The sequence below is a fragment of the Globicephala melas genome, chromosome 11 (assembly GCF_963455315.2).
Source record: "Globicephala melas chromosome 11, mGloMel1.2, whole genome shotgun sequence".
Classification (NCBI taxonomy): domain Eukaryota; kingdom Metazoa; phylum Chordata; class Mammalia; order Artiodactyla; family Delphinidae; genus Globicephala; species Globicephala melas.
The window spans coordinates 36,468,078-36,492,134 of record NC_083324.2 but is presented as its reverse complement, the minus strand read 5'-3'; the positions used below and the strand labels follow the sequence as shown (position 1 = coordinate 36,492,134).

The following is a 24,057-nucleotide window of genomic DNA, read 5'->3' as shown; positions in this document are numbered from 1 at the left end:
AGACCCTGCTGGGATAGCAGGGCCTCCCAGTCCGCAGGAAGCTAGCAGGTCTTGAATGCGAGCCAGGTGGTGGCGCAGCTGCGCCCCAGCCTGAGCAGTTCTGAGAGCAGTCACCACAGGGCACCACACGGCGGCTGTTTCACTCCGAGCCTCTCCCCACACCTTACGTGCAGTCCGCGCTGCAGCGGCTTCTCCCCTTCCGCTTTCCCTTCCCAGCCACTGCCTCCCTCTCACACTTCCCTGTGAAAGTTGGGCAGTCGGGCTTGTCTGTCACCAGCAGGTCCTCCAGCGCCAGCTGCACCTGTGATCGCGCCCCTCCCCTCAAAGTGGAGGCGTTTGTGCTCCTTCCCCTGACTCGTGCCCCTCGTGTTCTGGGTCCCCTGGCTTCTCGTGCATTCCTGCAACTATCTCTTGCCTTCTCCCCATTGGCCTGCAGCAGGCTCTCACCCATCCTAAAAATAAAACAGGCTCTCCCTCAGTCTTGACCCCCATCTAGCTGCTGCCTCTGTTCTGCTCCTTTTCTGTTTAGCCCTCCCCACTTGGTCTTTCAGCCTGTTCCTTGTGGAGGCTGCTCTTTTCTTGCCACGTCTTGCTTCTTCTTGCCAAATCCAGTGGCCTCCTGTTTTCCTTTCATTGGATCTCCCAGTAGTGTTTGAGGTGGTTGTCCTTGGCCTTTTTACAGCTTCCTCTAAGCTTCCGTGCCACTGACCTCTCCTGATTGCCCTCCTCCTTCCTGAACTGGTCCTTCTCTGAACATTGAGGACCCCCTGGGTTCATCTCTAACTGCATGTAACCCTTCCCCTCCCTGCACAGGATCTCCCCCAGCCCTGGGTTTCCAGTTCCAGCTGTACGTCACTGAGGGCCAGCAAACAAGCACCTGAACCACGCAGCTCCTGAGGGCGCCCTGGGTCTGCCCACTCCTCCCCTTCCTGCCTTTCTCCTCATCTTCCCACATCTACCCAGTTACTCCCGCCTCTCATGTGGAAAACAACTCTGTCTTGCCCACGCGTGACACTGTTAGCAAGTCGTGTACGTCTTACCTCAAAGATACACCTCAGTCCAGGCCACTTCCTGTCACCTCCCACTGCTACCATCCTGCTCGTGCCACCATCATCCTGGCACCCGCCCCAGCCTCTACCCCACACAGCAGCCTGAGAGAGCTTTTTAAAAAAAATGGAGTTCCGTGGCGGTCCAGTGGTTAGGACTTGGCGCTTACACTGACGGAGCCCGGGTTTGATCCCTAGTTGGGGAACTAGGATCCCGTGCAGTACAGCCTAAAAAACATATATATCACATCCTGACCCTCCCCTGTAGAAAATTTTTCTGGGTCTTCGAATTGCACTCATTAAATTCTAGATTGTCACACAGACTGATGACATTCTCTGGGATCAGGATCCCATCCAGCTCTGCAGCCTCATCTCCCACCCCACCCCAATCTGTTCACTCTGCCTCACGTGTGGAAGCATACTGCTGGGCCTCAAATACCCACGGACGTTCTCACCAGCTTCCAGACCTCGGTGTTGTTAGCCATGGTTTCTCTCCTGGATTTCTCTTCCCTGGATCGTGGTGTGGATGCCTCTCTTCACACAGGACAAGGGTCCGCGAGGAGACCTTCCCTGAGCCCCCGGACTAAGGCAGCCCCCTCCTGTGTTCTCACCATCACTTGGCCTCCCCCCGGGCTGCCCTTCAAAGCCTTGGTCACCACCCCTGTTGACCGTTTCCCTGTCGTTCTCCTTGCTTCTCTCTCTCCAATGCCGTGCACTGTACCTGACACACACAGTGGACATTGAGCAAATGTGTTGAGTGAACGAAAGGGGACTGTCTCAGCTGTAACGAAACACCACAGACTGCGGGGCTTAAACAACAAACATTTGTTTCTCACCATTCTGGAGACTGGAAGTCGCGGTCAAGGTGCCAGCAGATTCAGTTCCTGGTGACAGCCCTCTCCCTGGCCTGCACGCAGCTGCTTTCTCGCTATAAATGTACGTGACCTTTCCCTCTTCCTCTTCTTATAAGACGACTAACCCCACCACAAGGGGCCCACCTGCTGCCCTAATTTAAATCTAATTACCTTCCAAAGGCCCCACCTCCAAACGCCATCACCTGGGGGTTATTGTTTCAACCCATGGGAGGACAAACATTCAGCCCATAATAGGGACCAGTGAGAACACCCAAGGCTACTTTACCAGAAAGAATAGGTGAGCCGAAGATGGAGGACACAGAGCCTCCTGGCCTCGCTGGCCTGTCTCAGCTCCAGGGGTAACTGGGGGTGGCCCCATGCCCCTAATCAGCCCAGGCACTGAGAGAGCTCGCTGAGCCCTGGTCCCATCAGATAAAGCCACACACCTGGGCAGGCCGCTGGGCGTGATGGAAGTCACGTCCCTTTGGAAAAACCATGCGGTCCTTTCTGCTCAGGAAACACGCCTCACTCAGCCTTCCCAGATCCGTTCCCTCATGAAAGCCTTCAGGGCCTTTCCATTGTCCTACACATTCCCACGCCTGGAACTCCCTCCACCTCCTTTCCGCCCAGTGTGGTTTCCCCTCTACCTTGGGTGGTGTTTCTCTCTGAATGCTTAATGAGACCCACCTTCCTTCTCATTAAGACTCAGAGCCAGCTGGGTCAACAAGGTCATGAGCTCAACTTCTCCTTGCTGCTGGTGGTTATGAGAACAAAGGATGATGGAATGTTCTGGAGGGCGTGGATGGATTTATCGACTGCTTACACAGGAGAAGCTTGGCTTCTAATAAGAATCCAAGTGTGAAAATGTATGATGTCATGGAAGTTTCCCAAGAATATTTAGAAGCCTAGGGTGTTAAATAAAATGTATTAGAGGGGAGAGGGAGAGCTGTAGCTTAGACCCTTAGCAGGTAGCATTTCCTTACATTTACATTTCTTCACGTCAAGTTGTCCTAAGTCTCATGCCCTCTACTTGTCTAGCACACACTGCTCCCCAACAACAAAGAAGCACAAGGAGGCAACACCAGGGTCCGCAGGCACCCCAGTCCTCCTCCCAGCTTCACGAGCCTCTGATTCAACCACATTTACCTCCAAACCCCGTTCAGTGCTCTGGGCAGGGGCCCTGATTCAGGAGGGTCCCTCTCTGGGTGGAGAGAGAAAATCTCGAAGCCACATCAGCCAGTTGTCCTCAGCATAAGTCCCTTACCTAATAAGGACCACCAAGGACCCGCTAGGTTTCCCAGACTTTACACACATTACCACAAACCCTTGTAACAGCCTGCAGAGTAACTCTGGCCATCCCCATTTTCAGATGAGCAAACAGACTCTGCAAGGTAGGTCACCTGCACGGGATAACCCAAATGGCAGAGCTGGTGATCGCCCCAGGTAATCTGACCTGAGGCCCATCTCTTCCACAGCCTTGCAGAGCTGCGTTGTGGGCAGTGTCGAGGATGTCCAGCAGTGTGGAGGAGAGGCCTGGGAGCCAGCCACGAGCACCCTTCCCGACCACCGTATATCCCTCCCAGCTCCTAGCGCCCCCTGTGGGGCCTGGGTTAGTGGCTCTGTCCCCGACGCCATAGACAGCAGCAGAGCCTTTCCCTGCAGATTGAACCAAGCACCATGGACCCGTAGACTCACTTAAGCGGAGCCCAACAGTGTTCCTACCATAGCCCCCATGCTTCATCTCCTCTTCTTCTGAATCCTCAGCCCCAAAAGAACCGGGTCTGGGAGCGTGAGCGAGTGACCGTGTATGTGGAGGCTCTAGCTGGGAACTACCCAAGGGCAGACTCTGCTGGTCTGAGACAGGCAAATCGTGCTTCCCACATGCAAAATGTGGTGCCCTGGACAGGGCCCTGCCTCCTGCTCCAGATGTTGCCAGAGCGGTCTCAGAGCCACTCAGCAGGGGCCTCCCCCAAGACTCCAGCCTGGGGGAAGGATGGTTTCTGTTTTCTTTTCTCCCCAGGCATGGGCCACGGAAGCTCATGGGGCCACGCTATAACTTCAGCCTGCCCTTCCAGAAGCCGGATTGGGTCAGGGCCCTGGTGGGGCTTCTGATAGGTGGGTCAGAGATTCTCCTCTCTCTTTCTTTCAGGCAGGCAGATAATAGGGGATGCCAGCCCCCTGCAGGAACCCCTATACCCAGGTCAGAAAGGAGAAGGAAACCTGTATTTCTCTCCCAGCTGTGGCCTGGAGGGAGGGAAAAAGCAGCCTCCCAGCCCCACCAGGGCTGCAAAATTAGCCAAGTCTGCATGAGCTCCAACCTTCCAGCCCAGAGGCCCTGAGCTGCCCCAAACTGGCCTGGGCCAGCCGGTTCCACTCTCCCACCGCCCCAGGCCCCAGCTCTGACTGAGAGGCTGCAAGTGTCTCCTCTGCTCCTCGAAGGGCAGATTTACTTGTGGGGATGGTGAGGCAGCCGGCCTGGGCAAAGCACCACAAGAACTGTGGGCCTGACAGAACCCACAACTCCCCAAACACTTGTGGAGACCGTGAACAGGTTGTCTCCAAACACTGGGCATGTGGGCATCAAGGCTCCTGGCAGTATCCCAAAATCTATACTGAAATCTAGTATCAAAACTAGAAACACACACACATACTCCATCCTGGCTGCAACTCTCACCTAAGTGCAGTCAGCTGTGAGAGGTGGCGGCTCATCTAGGTGTCCATTTGATGTCAGAACAGAGAGACTCAGCATGTGCTCTAGGTGGAAACAGAAAGGGATGGATTGTGAGCTCACCCTAGAATCTTCCCTGACTCTCAGCTCACTGCTGCCAGGATTCACCCGCAGGCCTTCCTCTCCCCAGCCTGGACCAGCCTCCTGGGTGCAGCACAGAAATGGCCACCAGAGGGCGCAATCACCCCTCTGAACTTGCCTCAAATCTTCCCTATCTCCTTAGGAATGGACATGCCCCAGGGCCGCTGCCTCCAAGGAATCTGGCACCAGTCAGAAATGAAGGGGGCCTGCAGGTTCTCTGCCCTTGAGGCAGCTTCAGTTCCATCTGGTGAGGGAGGCAGATCCTGAGACCAGTTCCAGAGGAATGCTGAGCTCGGTAGGCCTGGGCATCTGGGGAGGGGTTGACAGGGGCAGAAGACCCAGCCTGCTCTCTGGGAAAGACCAAGGCCGCACTCGGTGACCTTCCTCAGACTCCCCTGAAAAGATGCCAGTGAACACAATTGCCCTTAGCATCTTCCCTCCCCTGCGGACCCATGCCCCGTGGGCCCTCCCTTTTTCTCATGACAATTACCCCCAAATCACCTCCTGCTCCCCTTCATTTTAGGAAGGCCTGGAGAATTCTCCCCTTTTCCTCCCACTCACACCTCCAGTGAGCTCAGGGTTAGGGGTTGGCCCTCCGGTAGCATTTATTAAGTGCCTGCTATATGCCAGGGGGCTGGGGGGAGGGGGAGGCAGAGCAGTGGTCTCGCCGAGCAAGGCAGGTTGGGGCATCCCAGGCAGAGGGGCAAGTAGAGGTGGGGCGATGAGGCACGCTGGGCTGTTGCTCTGTGCTATTCGGCTGTCGTGGGGCCCCGGCAGAAGTTCCGGTTGTAGAAATGGCGGTTGTCCCTGGTCAGGGCTGTGCCCAGCTGGGCCCAGAAGCTGCCCTGGCCACTGGGCTGGTGGGGCCAGAGGAGGACGCTCTGGCGGCACAGGCGCTGGCGCAGCCGCACGTAGCGGGAGCGGTAGGCTTCGGGGCGCAGGATCACCAGCACCACGACGTCCTTGCGGTCCTCCAGCAGGCGCTGCTGGGCCAGCAGGAAGCTGGCACGCAAGAGGCCGCTGACCCGGTCCGTGTGGGCCAGCACAAACAGGGTCTTGCGGCTGCTGTAGACCGAGGCCCACAGGTTCTCAAAGAGCGTCTTGCCGGGTAGCCAGTCACGCTCCTCCAGGCACAGGCGGAGTGCCCGGCGCCCACGGCGCTCCTCCAGCTGTACCCGCAGCTCGTTGTACACCCAGTCGGCCACTGCGCTCTGTGCCTTGTCGAAGACCACGAAGGCATCGTAGAACAGGGCGTCTGCGCCCCGCCGCTGCCCCCACCGGGGCAGCCAGGCCAGGCACAGGTGGAAGCAGTACCAGAGGTCCCAGCCGCAGAGGTGGTGCAGCATGGGCACAGCCAGGCCCAGGGCCACCACCATCAGGGAGAGGCCAAAACAGTCCCAGGAGAGGGCCTCGTCCAGGCAGAGGCGCAGGTCCTGCGCGAAGATGCTGCGGCCCTGGAGCTGGCGGGGACTGCCACACTTGACTCGGCTGGGCAGCCCGGGCACGGCAGCCTGCACCTCCAGCAGGAAGTCCACGAAGGCCGCCCCACAGGCGCAGTGCAACGGGTTGGTGCTCACGTCTAGGATTTTCAGGGTGCCCGCTACGGAGCCAAACCAGGAGGGCTCCACCGTCTTGAGGGCGTTGGCACTGAGGTTGAGCTCTTCCAGCCGCTTGGCGAGCACAAAGAAGCCGGGGGTCACGAAGCCGATGCTGTTGCCGCTGAGGTCCAACTTCCGGATCCGGGTACCAGACGGCAGGCTGCCATTGCTCAGGGCCTTCAGCTGGTTTCCCGCCAGGTCCAGCGTTTCCAGCTGGGGCAGGAGGGCCAGGCTGCTCCAGTTGAAGAAGCCCAGGTTATTGTCACGGAGACGCAGCAGCTTCAGGCTCTTGGGGAGGTTGTCCAGGGTGCATGGCAGGAGGGTATGCAGGCGGTTCTGGGACAGGTCCAGCAGGACCAGGCTTCTCAGGCCTTGGAAGAAGCGGAGATAGAGGTCTCCCTCAGCCCACATCTGGCTCAGGGCATTGCCACTGAAATCCAGGGCCTGCAGCGAGGCGCTGCAGAGCTGCTGGGACACACGGCTACGGATGTCGTTGTGCGCCAGGCTGAGGTAGCGCAGGGAGCGCAGCTGGGCCACGAAGCTGAGATTGTGGCCCACGCCCTGCATGCTGAAAGGCTGGCTGTTGTAGCTGAGGTCCAGTGCCTCCAGTCGCGGCAGCTCCGTGAACGAGCTCCCGTGGTACAGGTCCAGCTTGTTGTGGGACAGGTCCAGCACCCGCAGGCTGGTCAGCGGCACGAACTGGGAGCCATTGACCGCCTGCGAGATGCTGTTGTGGCTCAGGCGCAGGCACTGGAGGCGCGAGAGGCGGGCAAACATCTCTGGCTGGATCGTCACCAGGTTGTTCCGTGACAGGTCCAAGGTGAAGCTGGAGTTCTTGCAGCTTAGCGTGAAGTCCTCCAAGCTGAGGGTGTCCAGTGGGCCTGGAGCGAGGTCCCTGGACGGCAGCCAGATCTTCGGCCCACTGTCCGCCTCCCCCAAGGTGGCTGCCGGCCTTGCAGCTCCACTGATGCGGTTGTCCGACAGGTCCACGTAGAGCAGGCCCGGGAAGGCCCCGAACATGCTGAGCTGGGCCTGGTTGATGAAGTTCATCTGCAGACGCAGAATCTGTAGCATGGGCAGGTGTGTCAGCGGCTGAAGCGTGGTCTCGCTGAGCGAGCGGAAGAAGATGCCGTGCATGTCTAGCTCCTTCAGGGAGAGCAGGCCCCTGAAGGAGGGCGCCAGGTGCAGGTGGGCGAAGGACACCTTCTTGTGGTAATTGAAGGACAGGTTGAGGCTGCGCAGCCGGGCCAGGCCCCGGAAGGCCGTGGTCTTGGTGATGCAGTCATAGAGGAAGTTCTCACTCAGGTCTAGCACTTGGAGCCTGCCCAGGCCACGGAACCATCTGTTGTCCAGTCTGTAGAGAGAACTGTCCTTCAACACCAGGCCTTCGAGGCGGCTCAGGTGGCTGAAGGTGTCGGGGTGCAGCTTGGGGAAGTGCTTCGGACACTCCATGCAGGGGTTGCGGGCATGGTCACAGCGGCGGCAGTTCCCACCCACGTCGAGCACGCGCAGGGCGGTCAGATTGGCCAGGTCCTCGGGCGCCAGGGTGACAATGTGGTTATAGGACAACAGCAGGGTCTCCAGGCTGGGGGGCAGGAGGCGGGGCACCTCCGTGAGGTTGTTGTACTTGAGCGACAGGTGCGTGAGGTTGCCCAGGCCAAGGAGGGCGCCCGGGGCCACCTCCAGTGTCCGGTGGCAGGGGTTCTTGTAGTAGCAGTTGCCGTCCATGTACAGAAAGCGCAGGGCGTGTAGGCCGGCGAAGTGGGTGGGGTCTAGCACCAGGATGTTAGTGTGGCTCAGCGACAGGGACACGAGGGACCTGGGCAAGGCGGGCACGGTCGTGATGCCGTTGTAGCTCAGGTGCAGCTCCTCGAGGGTGGGCACGGCCAGGAAGGTGTTGGGCTCGATGGTCATGTGGCAGGGGAAGTGCATGGGGCTGAGGCCGGTCGGCGGGCAGTTCCACTTGAGGTTGAGGATCCGCAGGCTGGACAGGTGGGCGAAGTCGGAGTCATGCAGGTGGTGGATGCGGTTGGAGAGCAAAGAGAGGCTGGTGACATTGGCCCGGGGCGCCGCGGCCGAGAAGTGTGGCACAGACTTCAGGAACAACCAGTTGCAGTTCACCAGGCCGTGGGGCTGGAGTTCACAGGGCAGGAAAGCAGGCAGGGTGCCCTGGGCCAGGGCTGCAGCCAGTGCCACCGCCTGCACCAGGAGAGAAAGGGGGTGCCGGGCACGGCAGGGGCCCTGTGGGGTGGGCACCGTGTGAGGGCACGGCCCCAGCTCCACCTCTCCTGCCCCACCCCCCGGGTCTCCCGCAGGGCTCCCAGCCCTCCAGGGAGGTTCCTGTTCCTCTGCCCAGTGCCCATCCCACCTCCAAGGCCCACAGGGAACTTGGACTCAGGTCTGAGGCCCAGCCTTTGACTCAGAACGGGGAGTCAGAACTGGTTCTGAGACCTGGAATCCAGACTCATGATCTAGAGCTTTCACTCAACCAAACCCCAACTGGACAGGAGAGCCAGGTAGGTGGTCAACAGGCCCCCCAGGATCTCCCCGACTCTCCCCTTCCGTTCCTCAGAGGTCATTTCTCTTTCCTCCTGAGCAAAGGGGCATCTTCCCTTCCCTCCAGCCCCCTGAAAATCTCCCTCTGCTTTCTACCAGGCTTCTCCCAGCCCTCCCTCTCCGTTTGGCCAAGAGGTGGGAATGAGGGTCTCCTGCTGGGGCTCAGGCTGTCTACCACCCAGGGTCCTGGCCAGAGTGGGCACTGCCCAGCTCTTTCCCCATCTGCCCACCTCACCCAGCCCAAGCACTCAACCTGCTGTGGGTCAGAACGGATTGGAGGGGAGGTTGGGCAGCAAAGGGCAGACAGGGCCCAGCCTGGGTGCTCCCCTTGCTCGCAGCCCAGCACCACCACTGAGCGCAGCCCTAGGCCCCAGCCTCCTCACCCAAGCAATGGGTTTGTGTCTCATGGCTCAGAGGAGGTCTTCTGCTCTGATATCTTCAGGGTTCAGTGAGTTTCCCCAGGGCCATCTGGGTGACTGTCCCTTTCACCATTGCAGCCACCAATCCCACCTTTCTCCCTACCACTTCCCACTGTCCCCTTCCCTGGGGACTGAGGGCTGCTATCCTACCATGACAGGGAATGGGGGCTTCTCCAGAGGGTCTGGCTGGCAGACTAGGCAGCAGCTGCAGGGAAGGATGCTTCGCATTCACAGCCCCTTCCCGTGGTGACAGCTTGGGGAACAGAGGAAGTGAGAATTTCGCAATAACCTAGCCCCCTTCCTTCCCCCACCCCATGCCCAGGGCAGGGGTGTCGGGGCGGGGGGGGGGATGCAATGAGTCAGAGGCTATTTGCATAGTCAGGTGGCAGCCGGCCCCTTCACCTCTTCCTCTTTCTACTCTCCCCCCCACCCCTCTTCTCCACAGCCTGTCCTAAGAACCCTCCACATCCCACACGGGCCTCACACCGGTCCTCTGGGAAGTCTGGGGAGAAACAACCACCAGAGCCCAGTCTAAGGTCAGTGAGAGAGTGGAATTAGGGGCAGTGCCAGACCTGGGTGGGCTACTGACACCCATGCCAGGGCCTGCTCAGCCCCTGCCCCCAGGCAGCACTCTCAGGCCAGCAGCTCCCGCACTGCCCTTTCCTGCCCTGCGGCCCCATCCCCAGGGCTGTGTGCCATGCCAGGCCTGGCATACAGGGTCGGGGGGCAGCACTGGCCTTGCCCAGGCTCACCTGCCCCACTGCAGCTGCCACTTCCTCTAGGAGCAAGGACTCCTCTGCATTCCCAACACACCATCAGAGAACAAACCCCATGGCTGGACCAGCTGAGACCTCCTGGCTCATCCTCCCCTGAGGCTCTTCTCACACGATCCTTCTGACCCAGGTAAGAATCGTAACAGATCACTCAGGCCCAAAGCCTCAAGGTGACCCGGGACCCTCAGCAAGTCCTGCTGGCTCCAGGTTCAGAATCTGCCCGTTGCCCCCCACCTTCACATCCACCAGCCTGGTCTGAGCCGCCATCACCTCTTGCCTAGACCAGTGCAGTCATCGCCTCCTCAGGGTTGTCCTGATTCTGCTCTCAAGCCCCAAAGCTTATTCTCATTAGACCCTTAGGTCACATTAGGTCCCTCCTCTGCTCAGACACCTCCACGGCCCTTTCTGGGGTCAAAGCCAGTCTACATCATAACCAGCAAGGTCCTATGGTATCTGCCCTCTCACTGCCTCCCTGACCAGTCTCCAGCCATTGGCCTTCTAGCTGTGGCTTGAACACACCCATGTACTCTCCTGCCCCAGGACCTTTGAATGTGCTGTTTGTTTGTTTATTTAGCTGTGCTGGGTCTTAGTTGTGGCATACAGGATCTTCATTGTGGCGTGCGGGATCTTTCAGCTGCGGCATGAGGGATCTAGTTCCCTGACCAGGGATCAATCCTGGGCCCCCTGCATTGGGAGCATGGAGTCTTAACCTCTGGTCCACCAGGGAGTCCCCATTCCCCCTGTCTTGAAGCTTTTTCCAGATACTCACATAGCCCCCTCCCTCATCACCTTTACATCTCTGCTCACACATCACCCTCTCAATGAGGCTTTCTCTGACATTCTTATAAACCCCCTACCCCAGATTGGGTTTTCCTGAGCTCTTTTACGTAATTTGTCCTTAACAGTCTTTACCTGCTAACACACCATAATACTGATTTTTCATGGTTTCTTGTATATTCTCTTATTCCTCTGCTGGAACGTCAGCTACTTGAGGGCAAGGACCTCTTTGTCTGTGTCCCCAGAGCCCAGCACAGTACCCGGCACATAGCAGGTGCTCAATATTTGCTGAATCCATGGGTCTCCAGCACTCAGCCCTGGGCAGGCACAGAGAGTGTTTCTGAGTCATGGTTGAATGAATGAACAAACAAATAGGGCTTCTGCTGGGAGGGGAAGCTTGTCTGTGCTTCTCTGTGCCCACCTCTGGATGGTGTCATGGCAGGCAGGCGCCAAGCTGCCAGGCGTCCAGCTGGTGCACAGGCCCAGGCGGTTTAGCAGTCTGAGGGTGATGGCATTGTCCTCCTGCTCACCTGAGAACCAGTGTTTGGGGTGGGAAAGGACAGGTCTCCTTCTCTGGATTCTGGCTAGGGTTCCAGCTCTCCTCCCTACAATTCTAAGGGCTTCAGGACTTCCCTGGTGGCACAGTGGTTAAGAATCCACCTGCCAATGCAGGAGACATGGGTTTGAGCCCTGGTCCGGGAAGATCCCACATGCCTTGGAGCAACTAAGACCGTGCACCACAACTACTAAGCCTGCGCTCTAGAGCCCATGAGCCACAACTACTGAGCCTGTGTGCTGCAACTACTGAAGCCCGTGAGCCTAGAGCCCAGAGCCCACACTCCGCAACAAGAGAAGCCACTGTAGTGAGAAGCCCATGCACTGCAACGAAGAGTAGCCCCTGCCCACCACAACAAGAGAAAGCCTGCGCGCAGCAACGAAAACCCAATGCGGCCAAAAATAAACTAATTAATTAATTAATTTTAAAAATAAATAAATAAGGGCTTTAGTAGGGGCTGAGAGAGGCCCCAGGGATGGGATACTGCCCTGAATCCCAGCCCAAGATGCACTCTCAAGAAAAAGGACGGTGCCCATCGAGCAGCTGAATCCATCATCGGCCCCACATGTCCCCACCCCTGCACAACTCCCACCCAGGATGGGAGGGGTCTTCCACCCACTTCTCAGAGGCAGAGAATGAAGTTCTGGTTCCTGCTGAATCCCAAGCCTGAGGGAGATTCTCCCAGACTCCCTGGGACCAGAAACCCAGGCCCTTCGGGGCACAATGCAGGTACCCAAGAGAGGGCCCATGAGATGACAGTGAAGTCTGCACATGCACACATGGGCTGGAGACACCAAGACCCAGAGGTCCACGGAAACAGCCACCATGCCTCAGGGCCACGGCAGCCGGGAAACCTCGTGGACAGAGCTTACTCAGTGTGGCAGGCCCCCAAGGAGGTCCATGTCCTAATTCCCAGAACCTGTGAATATGTTCCCTTATGTGATAGAGACTTCGCAGGTGGGATTAAGTTAAGGCTCTTGAGATGGGCAGAGTATTCCGGATTATCTGAATACAATCACAATGTCCTTATAAGACAGAGGCAGAGGGGATTTGACTACTGATGGCCATATGATCACGGAAGCAGAATCAGAGATAAGATGCTATGCCCCTGGCTTTTAAGATGGAGGGGCCACAAGCCAAGGAATGCAACCGGCCTCTAGAAGGTGGAAAAGGTGAGGAAATGGATTCCCCCGAGGCCTCCAGAAGGAAACAGCCCTGCTAAAACTGTGACGTTAGCCCTGGAAGACTCATTTCAGACTTAAGAACCGTGAGAGAATAAATGCGTAGTTTTTTTGTTTGTTTGTTTGTTTTTTTGCGGTACGCGGGCCTCTCACTGCCGTGGCCTCTCCCGCTGTGGAGCACAGGCTCCGGACGCGCAGTCTCAGCAGCCATGGCTCACAGGCCCAGCCGCTCCGCGGCACGTGGGATCCTCCCGGACCGGGGCACGAACCCGCGTCCCCCGCATCGGCAGGCGGACTCTCCACCATCGCGCCACCAGGGAAGCCCTAAAGGTGTCGTTTTAAGCCACTAAGTTTGCGGTACTTTGTTGCGGCAGCCACAGAAAACGAACCTACCCAGATCCCCTACATCACAGCACAGGTGTGCCTGCCTCTTGGATGGAGCTCCCATCGACAAGCCGGCCTCTCCACGCTGTGCCCTCGTATACAGGAACACAGATTCTCCCACACATCTGCAGCCGGGAGGGCTGGGGCTCCACGTAGCAGGCCAACAGGCCCCTTCTGCATTGGGAGGGGACAGTTCTATGCTCAGGGCTTCCCCATTCCCGGCGCCAGAGATGGTCCCTCAGGGCCAGACTCAGCTGTTGATTTAAAAATACTTTATTCTTTAAAAAATACAGCATTCAACCATCTCGTCCTGCAATGACCCCCTGCCCCAGCCCCGAATGACTGCACCCCTTGTGGCCAAAGGCTTCTGGGCCATGCTGGGACCCTAGTCTCAGTTCCCCTGGGGGCCAGGTTCATGCCAGGCCCCCCACCCAGCCCCTTGAACCAGCTGGGCAGGGTCCCCAGATGCCCTGGGCACATGGAAGAGAGGCAGGAACAGCAGAGGGGGAGGGTCGCAAAATGCCAGCCCAGTGGTCCTCGGAAGCTGCAAGAATGTTCACTCACCAGCCCTCCTGCCCACAGGAGGTCACCCCAGAGCCCAGGCTGGGAAGGAGGGAGGTGGCCACGGGGATGGGGTCGGGGTCGGGTAGGGGCAGCCCCACCGTTCCACATGCCAGCAGGGCTCGGGTCCCGCCACCTAGCTGTCGTCCCCATTCTCGCCGGGGCCACGGATGAGGCGCTTGTGGCCCCGCTTGCCGCCGGGGCCCTTGGGCTTGGCGAAGGCCTGCTTGAAGGCGTGCTGCTTGGGGTGCACCTCGTCGTAGAGGAAGCTGGCCGTCAGCTCCGCCCCGTCGCCAATCTCAATCTGTGCAGGGCAAGGCAGTGGCCGGTCACTGCAAGGGTGGAGGGCCCTAACACACACCACCCTTGGTCACCCCCACTCCTGGGGCACCCCCCGATCTCTCTCACTCTAGCCCTGGGGTGTCCTCTCAGATCCCCACCTGAAACGCACCTCCAGGAGCACAGAGCCTAGGGCCTGCTGCCCTGTAGGCCTTGTCACCCCCTACCTGCCTTCCAGACCCAGGAAAAGGAGAGACATGGGTGTCACAGCTGGGGCTTGTCCAAGACATCAGTTACCTGGGCGGCCTGGGCTATGCACACTACCCCCTGGGCCTCAGTCTCCCCATCCAACCAACAGGGCAACAATGCCCCTGCTCTGCCATTCTCATGGGACCCTGATGCCCCACGTGGAGGGTGGGGTGACAGGGCCCTGGGAGGCGAGGCCCTAGGGAATGGGCACCCACCTTCTTGGCGATCTCCAGCTGGAAGTCCTGCTCCACAGAATCGAGGAGGCGGCTCTTGCAGCTGGAGTAGAGCATGCGCTCCTTGATGCTGCACTTGTAGCCGGGCATCGAGTAGATGAACACTGCAGAGAACAGGGAGGTGAGCCGCAGTGGGCCTGGGACTCCTGCCGCCCCATGGCCCCTGCAGGCGGCCCACCCAGCTGTGGGCCAACGCGGGAGCCCTGCTGCGGCCACTCACCCACAGACTCCAGGGGGTCACCCTCATGGGTGTGCTTGTAGAGGAAGAAGTGGTAGCGGGCGGCATCTCGGGGCACCCGTGATGGCAGCTGCGCCACGTCCGTTGGCTCTGTGTGCACCAGTTCGATGGTCTCCCGCTCCAGGTCCAGCTTCTGCCGAGGGGCAGGGGGAGACGTGAGGGCACCGCGCGGGGGAGGGCCCAGGCCCACCCTCGCCAACAAGAATTCCCTGAGGTGGGAACCTGCTGTCATCTCTCCCTCTCCCGGGGCTCCCCTCCCCCATCCTGCCATGCGGGTCCCTCTGAAGAGGCCACTCCTGGGCACTGCCCCAACTCTGCCCCTTTGAACACTCTGCTAGAGGAGCAAGTCCCAGCAAGGACAATGGACAGGACAGTGGAGAGGGCCTTCACCTCAAGGAGGCATCACCCTTGGGCCAGCCTATCCTCAGAGCTGAGGACCCATTCTGCTTGAAAGGGGGCAGGCTGCACCACTGGGGCAGAGGGACCCTGGCTGGGGAAAGGGGGTGGTCAGGGGGCTGCAGAGGGAGTCTGGGACAGGAAGGGGCTCAGGGCTGAGGGGTGAACCCAGGGGTGATGTGTTTATGCAGCGTGGAGGGCGGATTGAGGGACAGTGTCTCACAGGAGTCCCTGTGGGTGAGCCGGGCAGGGCAGGGCAGGGGAACAGAGTGCAGCCACCGCACGTGGCTACTGTAGGGAACAGGTAGGGATGGAGGGCAGCGTGTTCCCACCAGTACGTGGGTGAGCTGAAGTGAGCACATGCGTGTGCACAGGAGCAGGGTGGAGGTGCAGCACACCCTGAGTGTGTGCCTGGGACAGGGGACGGGCACCCACCAGCTGGATGTAGTTGACTGTCTTCTGTCTGAGCTGCTGAAGTGCCCGCTGGGCCTGAGGCTGCAGAGGGAAGGCCAGGCCCTGCAGGGTCTGGTGTTTGCTCTCCACACTGATCTCTGTCTTCACCTGGGGACAGATGAACATTAAGCGAGGCCCTCACATGCCCAAACCAGGGTGTAGCCCACCTGGGGAGCACAGGCTTGGCCAGCAGGGCATGACGTGACCTCGAAGGCCTCGGGCCAGGACTTCTGCCCACCCTGTCCAGCACACCCACCTCGTTAATACGGATCTGCTGAAGTTCTCTCTCGGCCGAGGTCAGCGGGGCGGGTGCCGCACAGGATGACAGGTGCTTCTGGTACCCAGCAAAGGAGAGGTCATCCTGGCCGGTGGATGTAGAGGCATAAATGAGCACCTTGGGGTGGGCTGGCAGAAGCCCACTAAGTACCCCAGCTTGCAGACCTTGGACCCTCGCAGCCCTCCCTACTCACCCCCAAGCCTGGCACCCACTTACTCTGGACCCTGTATAACACCTCACCCTCTGTGGGTTCATGACCGCAACCTAGTGATCCTGGCCTTGAAGGGGGCGAGGGGCGCCCAGGGGAGGGGGCCTACCTTCACAGTCCCGAAGAGCTCATCCTTGATGTGGCCGCCCCCAAACTCCTTCTTCACTGTGGCCCGTGTGGCTGCATACAGCATCTTCAGCCGCACCTGAAGGGTGGGGGCCAAGCCATGAGACCCCTCCAGGCAGGGCTGCCCGTCCAGGAGCAGACAGGAGCCTCTGGGTGAGGACCTGGTCACTTCATTGTGCCCACACACCCAGCAGAGGGCGCAGCAGAGCACCCAGCAGAGGGGGCGAGGCTGCAGTAGGGCGGCTCAGACAGCAGGGGGAGCCGCTGTCCAGCCCAACCTCTTGCCTCCTACAGCCAGGCTTATCTGGCTAGGAGGCTCTCAGAGACCCCAGGCTCCAAGCACAGGACCTCATCCCTTGCTCTCGTACCCTCTAGAGCAGGATCTGATGTCTCCCCCGTTCAGACTCCCTGGGGCAGGGCCGTGTTATCTCAATCAGACCCAGCTTCCCCCTTCCTCCAATCTGGGGGCTGGGCAGGGGTCCCTAGGACTCACAGGGGAATTATCAGGTGACCAGGCGAGGAAGAGCCACTCGAAGCCCTGGGCGTTCTGCGTGTCCAAGCGGTAGAGCAGGTAGCAAGGCTGCTGGGCATCCAGCAGCGGCAGCACGGCCCCATCATAGTCCTGGTCCCAGCAGCCCACCAGCTCCCTCGAGGCACCCAGCACGAGCTGCTCTGGGGGCAGAGGCCAGGTGAGCCAAGGAGTAGCCATGTCCCACACCCACCTGTGACTGTGGGCCTCGGCCTCTGGCGGTGACTCAGACCCACTGACCACCCACCCCACCTTCCCCTGGAGCCACCACGTCCCTGAAGGCTGTCTGTGTGACTCAGTCATGAGTGAATGAGGACACAGAGCCGCCAGCCCGAGGTCGCACCTTCTACACACACACACACACACACACACACACACACACACACACACACACAGAAATGGTCTCGAGAACATGCCCACAGCTGACCCAGCACAGGCAACCGCACCAAGACACACAGCCACATGCCCACAGCCATCGACAACGCGACCCCTCACAGACATCCACACACTCAGACCCACCGCACAGCTCCTCAGCACACAGCCCCACTGGGCTACCTACTGCCCCCTCCTCCCTCAGCCTGGGGCTCCAGCAGACACCCCAGCACACCCTTCTCAGAAAGAATGTGCTATGGGAAGTGGGATCACAGCCTCAGGCCACAGGGATCTGCAGGCACAAAGGCACATGGGCAAGAGGGAGACAGGGGCTCTTACCAGACGCTGTATGAACAGCTACCCTGCTGCCCCCGACCAGCTGCAGCTTCTCCAAAAGTAACAAATCAAAAGCAGCCAACCTCTAAATGCCTGGGGCCGAGTGGCTGAATGGGGCATCGAGGCTGGACATACATTTGACCTATCAGCCCACAAGGCCTCAGTGTGGCACCGAACACCAGCCCAGATGTGCACAGGCCCAGGCTAGAGGAAGAACTGGGGCAAGGGGACAATCACCACCTGGCCAGGGGGTACCGGCACCTGACTACCAGGCCCTCCTGATGGGGGCACGGGGCCTGGCTGTCCAGGAGTCCCAACAAGCCAGGCCGCCTCCCTCTGGCCTTGGCCTCCTCACCTATCCTCCCAGAGCTCAGATGGGATCAAGGCTGAAACCCAGCAGTCACAGGCCGACTGGACCCCAACAGCACTGCCCAAGTTGTTTAATGTGTTGCCAACATTTTTCAAACTGGGAACTTTCAAATAAGAAGTGGAATTCATGGCTTCTCTAGAAAAATCAGGAAATCAAGCCACACTCAGTGGGAGCTGGGCAATGGCTGCCTGTCAGCAGGCCTGGACCCTCCTGGGCACTCCCAGGTGCCCCAACAGCTGTAATGCTGAATGCAGGTAAGGGCTCACCTAGAGACTCCTCCTGGTAAACGTCTACAGGGACGACCTGTCTGGGAGGCGACAGGGAAGGCTGGGGACTGGGGTCCATGAGTCTACTTCTTCGGAGGGGTCCAGGGAGCTGACCTACCCCAATGACCCCAACCCAGCCTCTGAGGGCATCTGAATCTGGGGACCCTGGACAAAGCCCAGCACAACTCTGGCCCTAAAGCCTGGGGTGAATTCTGGGTCTGGGAAGACCCTGCTTTGACCCAATTCAATGTGTGAAAAGTCAGCTGGGCACCAAGCCCATTCGGGGAGCCCCCAGCAGGGCCCACTACTGCATGGCTACCAAGAAGGGCTGGAAGGATTCGTGGCGGCCCGGCTCACCCCCAGTCCTGGAGTCTGCACCCTTTACTTGCAGGGCCAGCCCCTCAGCTGTCCTCTACTCCAGGACTCCTCTACCCCAAGTCCCCCCACGCCTCAGTCTAATCCTCTACCTCCTCAAAGCCCCTCCCCACTTCAGGCCTCAGCTCAAGCTCACCTGCCCCCCCAATCCCTATATCCCCAGCACCTCCCTTTGTGGAAGCCCCAGGTATCCTGGGTCCAGGTCAAGGCCTAGCCAAGCCCGGAATCCCCTAGTCCTGCTCTCAAAGAGGCTGACACGAGTCCCTTCTCCCCATTGTGAGGGCACTTCCCAAGGTTAGGGCCCTGGCTTCTCCTTAGGAATCTCCCCGAGCCAGTGGCCAAGCGAGGCCAGGCTTGCCGACCACACAGGGAGGTGAGTGGCACTAGCCACACGGGGCAGTGCCTGGCCTTACTCATCCTCTGCCACCCTACCTAACCCAGCCCAGCCCCCTGACTAGGCCAACGGCCAACTACAGAGCCTCTGGGGAGGGCTCTCCTTGCTATCCCCCCAGCTTCAGCCTCCTGCTCAGTGTAACAGGCAGAATGACCATGCCCACCTCCAGCCCTCTCCTACAAGACACCTCCCATTTCCAGATGGGAAACTGAGGTCCTGAGGGGGCTGGAGGCCAATGTCCCCCACCTCTCAGAGGAGCAGCGGGGTCCAGCCACCAGCCTGTACCCTCGCCTGTAGGAAGCACTCACCGTCCTCAATGACGACTTTGATGAGCCGCACAGAACCAGCCCGCGCCTTGGCAAAGAACTCCTTCAGCTCCTCGGTAGCTACCAGAACAAGAAACATGGTGGAGGATGAGCAGACAGAGGGAGCACGGTGGGCAGGAACACACTCAGGGCCCACTCTGTCCTGGGGGTCTGGTGGCGGAGCTGGGAGCCGGGTTAAATACGGCCCCCCATGTGACTGGGAACCTGAGACAGCCGCTGAACACAAGCTCCCAAATTTAGCCAGCAGAGGTGGCAGGCGGGCGGCCTGCTGGCTGGGATGGCTCTGTTGACAGGGCACACGGGGATGGGACAGCCCACCCGAGAATGGGGCGGGCTCTGGGACAGGCCAAACCAGCCAGAGTGAACGGCCCCCTCCTGTCCCCTGCCCCCCAAGAAGGCCCAGCACAGAACTGGCCTGGGACACTCCCAGCACCGTCATGTCCACAGACAGAAATACAAGAACAACTGCTCCCAATGCACACTGCCCACTATGTCTACTCACATGTGTACATGCATACACACACACATGCATTGCATGTTGCACGTGCCAATGGGTACACACTCAGTCAGGAATGTGTGAACGAAATATATAAACACTATGTGACAGAGAGAGGAACAGAAATGCAAACGCCCTCATACATGAACACACCACTCAGCTGGTCAAACATAAATGGACGCACACATTTAAACGTGCAAACACACAGACACACACACACAGATACAGTCCCCAGGGTGCTAATAAATTCACACACAGGCAAATGCAGAGCATGGCTAACATGTTTGTACAGGCGAGTGGCTGTACAAAGTGTACACAGAAATACACATGCATGCACACCCAGCCCCAGCCCACCAGCCACACTGCCTAACCCTGAGAGGCCCTGGGGAGCCAGGCCAGCTCTGGCACAGCCCTGCCAGGAGGCGATAAGCCTCCACCCCCAGGCAGCTGGAAAGAGGAGTGACTCTCAGGGTCTCCCCAAAACAGACCCTGTCTTGGTCCCTGAGCCACAGACCTGAAAGGTGACAGCCAGTGACCAAGGACCCAACTGCAGAAGTGAGGATCATGGTCAGAGCTAGGGAAGATCTAGCTCTGGAAGTCACAGATATACTGGTGGTTCAGAGAGGGAAACCAAGGTCCAAGTTGGGAAGGACCTACTTGGGTCTCTGGGTGCACAGGGCCAGGCCAGCATGACCTTGGGGCTGCCCAGGGGTCAGGAGAATTCTGCAGGAACACAGCTGGACGGCTGAGGTCAGAGAATATTTATAGGGCCCAGACCCGGCAGCTCGAGGGCGGGGTGGGGGGGGGGCCTTTAGGAAAACAAACTCTGGTCATGTCCTCAGGTGCCCATCATGCAGGGTGACCCTGAGCCTGAGACCTCACGCTGTGCACCACCCTCCAAGGCCACTGGGTGGGCAGGGTCCCAGCTAAGCCCGGCAGGCCCTTGGGGCTGAGAGCAGCATGGCATGGAGACACAGCCCCAATGCACCAGGACAGAGCTGCCCCTCAGCAGACCCCAAGCAGGTCCCTGATGAAGAGCTTTACCTCAGGGGCTCCACCTTTCCCATAGCTATCTGTGACCTCTGACCTCACTGAACCTCAAGCTCATCTATAACATGGAGCTAATACCCCTCACATGGTTAGAGCCTCTCCTAATAACAATTACTAATACTTTTTTAAGATTTTTTTCTGATGTGGACCATTTTTTTAAAGTATTTATTGAATTTGTTACAATATTGTTTCTGTTTTATGTTTTGGTTTTTTGGCCCTGAGGCATGTGGGATCTTAGCTCCCCGACCAGGGAATGAACCTGCACCTTCTGCAGCAGAAGGTGAAGTCTTAACTGGACTGTCAGGGAAGTCCCAGAAATTATTAGTTTTTATTACTGTAATGACGGCGGGACAGGCCGTGCTGAGCTGTCACTTCCACCTGCTCAGACCTCTCCCAGGGAGAGGCTGACACGCCCCTTCTAGTGTTACCAGGACAAAGTGACACCCCGGTAGTGGAAGAGACATCCCCCTCCATGCCTCCTCAGCCACCATCAATAATCCAGAGGCCAGGCCTGGGACACCTGAGCCTCTATCATCAAAGATTCATGTCCCCCACCCCCACCCCACCCCCGCCTTACCTCCCGCCCCCCTCCCAGTAAGCCTCAGGTTACAGGTCTCTCCCCTGCCCAGCTCTGAGGCAGCAGATCCACACCTATGGCCAGGTCAAGGCTGGCACCTGGGCATCCAGGGTGATCTCTCCTGCGGCCTCCTCAGGACAGAAATGGGAAGGAGTGGGTTGCTCCCAGGCAGAAGGAGGGCTGGGAGGGGGGCTAGGCCCTCAGATTCCCCTAGGCAGGCCCATTGCAGCATATGGGAAATGAGGGAGTGAGGAAAGGCCCAGGCCACAGGACAGGTCAGCCTACAGTGGGGAGGAGGAGCCCTAACTTCTGATCCCCTCTCAGTTGGAGGCAGCAGCAATGATCAGACAAAGGGGAAGGAAGGGGCAGGTCCGGTGAGGGGCTGTTCCCTTCTGTGGGGCTGAGTCATGAAGCTGCCCCTCCAGCTCTTCTTGGAGAATGGCTGGCCCAGACCCAGGCCCCTGCCTTTTCTGGTCCTGTGGGGTGTGGCCAGGGAAACCCTCTCAGGGCCAGCCACCAAGTGGCCACAACCACAAGCAGAGATCCAGGCGGTCAGGCTGGTTGATGGTGATGGCCCAGGGCAGGGGATCCTGATGTGGTGGGAGGAGTGGCTGACAGCCAAACCACTGGGCTATCTGGGCCTTCCCCACAGGCCAGGCAGCCCTCCCAGGCCAGTGACACAGGAGGACACTGAGGCCCAGGTAGGGTCAGGACACCTGGCTCCTGGCCACTGCTTCTTCCCCATCCTGTATAAGGAGGAAACCGGCCCCTTGGGGGAGGAGGGTGATGCTCTGGGCTGGAGAAGCTTGGGGTGGGGGGAGCTGGCCTAGAACCTCTAGGGTCAAGACCCTCTTCCCTGCCTCCAGCTTGGAGCAGGAGCCTTCCAGCACTGGCTGGGGCAGACTCAGGGGATCAGAGTGGAAAATGGCAGGGAGATCAGAGGTCAAGGTCAGATTGGCGACTCTCCACATCCCACTTAGAAAAAAACCTGTCCCAGGTTTTTCCCAGCCTAGTCTGTGAGGGTCCCAGGAGGAGCCCAAGGTCAGGGCCCCCTCCTCACACAGACACAAACCAATACGAGCCATACATGCATCCATGGTAACAAATGAACACTGAAATGCACCCAACTTGTGCACACGCACACAGACACCCACAGACATGTGCACACAGTCACGAAACACTGATGTCTAAAGATGATTCCATGCGACAGTGTCCAATCAGCCATTAGTGCATGTGCACTGGATGTACACAAGCAGTCAGATCCAGATGTGAACACACAGAACTGTACACACAAGACAAATGCACATGCGTGCACACTCCCTCAGATGTGCACATCCGGGTACACCCACCCCCCAGAAAGGAACAAAAATACATAGATGGGCACACACAGGCACATCCACCCCCACATAGGAACACCGATACTTCCACCCCAGCTGTGTGCGTACATGTACGCCCACCCTCAACTATGCACAGTAAGTGCGCATCCCACCAAGATGTGCCCACCCCAGGCGACCCGCGGCTGCAAAAGAGAACAGGAAGCTTCCCCAGGCTGGTGCCGAGGAGGAAACAGGGGCCGAGAGCCAGCAAGGGGGCGCAGCCGCGAGCACTGACCCTCGGCCCCCTGCCCGTCCGCCATCCTCCCTCACCGTGGATGCCGGTCTGGTGCGCCATGACTCTGTGCCCCGCTCCGCCCGCGCCGTCGGAGCCCTCGGCTTGGCCCCGGCCCGGCTCGGCTCGCTTGCACTCGTAGAAGGAAAAGAAGTAGGAGGATGTGGTGGCGGCCGCCCAGCCTCGCGCAGCTTCCCGGGCGGTGCCGCAGACCCGCCCCCAGAGCGCCCCGCCCCTGACGGGCGAGACCCGGAGGGGGCGGGGACTCGGGGCCGCGCGTGCGCGTAGTGGGCGCCTGGTTTCGGGTGGGCCCACGACTGAGTTGATCGCCTTGTTCGCGCGCTTGCGCGTGCCCTGTTTGTAGCCGAGAACAGGGCCTGCGTGTGGCCGAGCGTGTGTGGGCGCACGCGTGTTTGAGCCTGTGCACCATGATCCGAGTGGTCTATGGCTGGGGTGTGTCCGTGAGTTCCGGCCAGGTGGGTTTGTAGGTGGGTGGGATCCACGCATACCCCAACCTGTGGCCTTAAAGCGGGCGGGGGGCGGGTGTGGTCTGTGTGTGGATGGGCGTGCGTGTGTTTGAGTGGCATCCCTTTCCTCGGAGACGTTTCTTGAGCGCCTCCTGGGGGGCCTGGGCTCCTCGAGGCGTCCCGGCCCGCAGGCCCTGCCCTAGCAGTGGGAGCCCAGACCGACTTTCTACTAGGCAGTCAGCAAATGAGCTGTGTCTGTGGCAGCGAGCGCCCTGTGCAGAGTAAGAGACCACTAGGAAGAGGTGATATTTGAGCGGAGACCTGGAGGAAAGCCTGGTAGAGCGAGGGAAAAGTTTTCTGAGAAGAAAGAATTGCGTGTGCAAAAGCGCAAAGGAGGGTCAGAGCTTGGTGAGTCTGAGAAACTTCCAACTCCTAATCAACTTCTGGCTCCATACACAGCAGACTTGCCTTCTCTGGCATCAGCCCCTGCCTGCTGTTACCAACATAATGTATCTTCTAGGCCACCGTGATTGAGTCAGGATGAGCACATGACCCCAGTCTGTCCAGTCAGAGCCTGTCCTGGGACTTTGGATGGGACGATTAGAAAGGAGGTGGGCTTTGGGGGCTGGGGTTGCTGAGAGTTGATGATGGATGATGTGGCCTGCCTGGTATCTAGCCCCAGCTTGAGCTCCCTGCTCCCTGTCCCTTTACCCAACCCTAACTAGGCAGAATTGAGCCCTCCTCTGTGTGCCCCAGACCCTGGGTTTCCTGTCTCCTGAGAGTCCAACTCACACAAAATTGAAAGGTTTTCTTGTTCATCTTCCTGTGCACGCCCTGAGGACTGGGCCTGTGTAGTAGGCTCACCATGGCCACCCTAGCACTCACAGTGGAACATAAAAACCATGTGTGGCCCTGCAG

The 24,057-nt window shown here is 59.1% G+C and overlaps 1 protein-coding gene across 3 annotated transcripts; it reads right to left on the bottom strand.

The window, feature by feature from the left end:
• Positions 1–5,458: 5,458 nt before the first annotated feature.
• Positions 5,459–22,998, bottom strand: LOC115858941 (twinfilin-2). Of its 3 annotated transcripts, none has more exons than XM_030867343.3 (9): positions 22,711–22,998; positions 18,924–19,001; positions 16,467–16,645; positions 15,957–16,052; positions 15,619–15,723; positions 15,345–15,470; positions 14,496–14,646; positions 14,258–14,379; positions 5,459–8,548 (listed from the first exon to the last, which is right to left on the bottom strand). In XM_030867343.3, the coding sequence occupies exons 1-9, from the start codon at positions 22,733–22,735 to the stop codon at positions 5,459–5,461; spliced, it is 3,972 nt and encodes a 1,323-aa protein (XP_030723203.1). In that variant the 5' UTR covers positions 22,736–22,998. The 3 variants fall into 3 exon arrangements, with proteins under 3 accessions (XP_030723203.1, XP_030723201.1, XP_030723202.1); XM_030867342.3 differs by lacking the exon at positions 5,459–8,548 and adding an exon at positions 13,211–13,818 and having other exon boundaries at positions 22,711–22,944; XM_030867341.2 differs by lacking the exons at positions 14,258–14,379; positions 14,496–14,646; positions 15,345–15,470; ... (3 more) ...; positions 18,924–19,001; positions 22,711–22,998 and adding an exon at positions 9,433–9,510.
• Between the last annotated feature and the right edge of the window lie 1,059 nt (positions 22,999–24,057).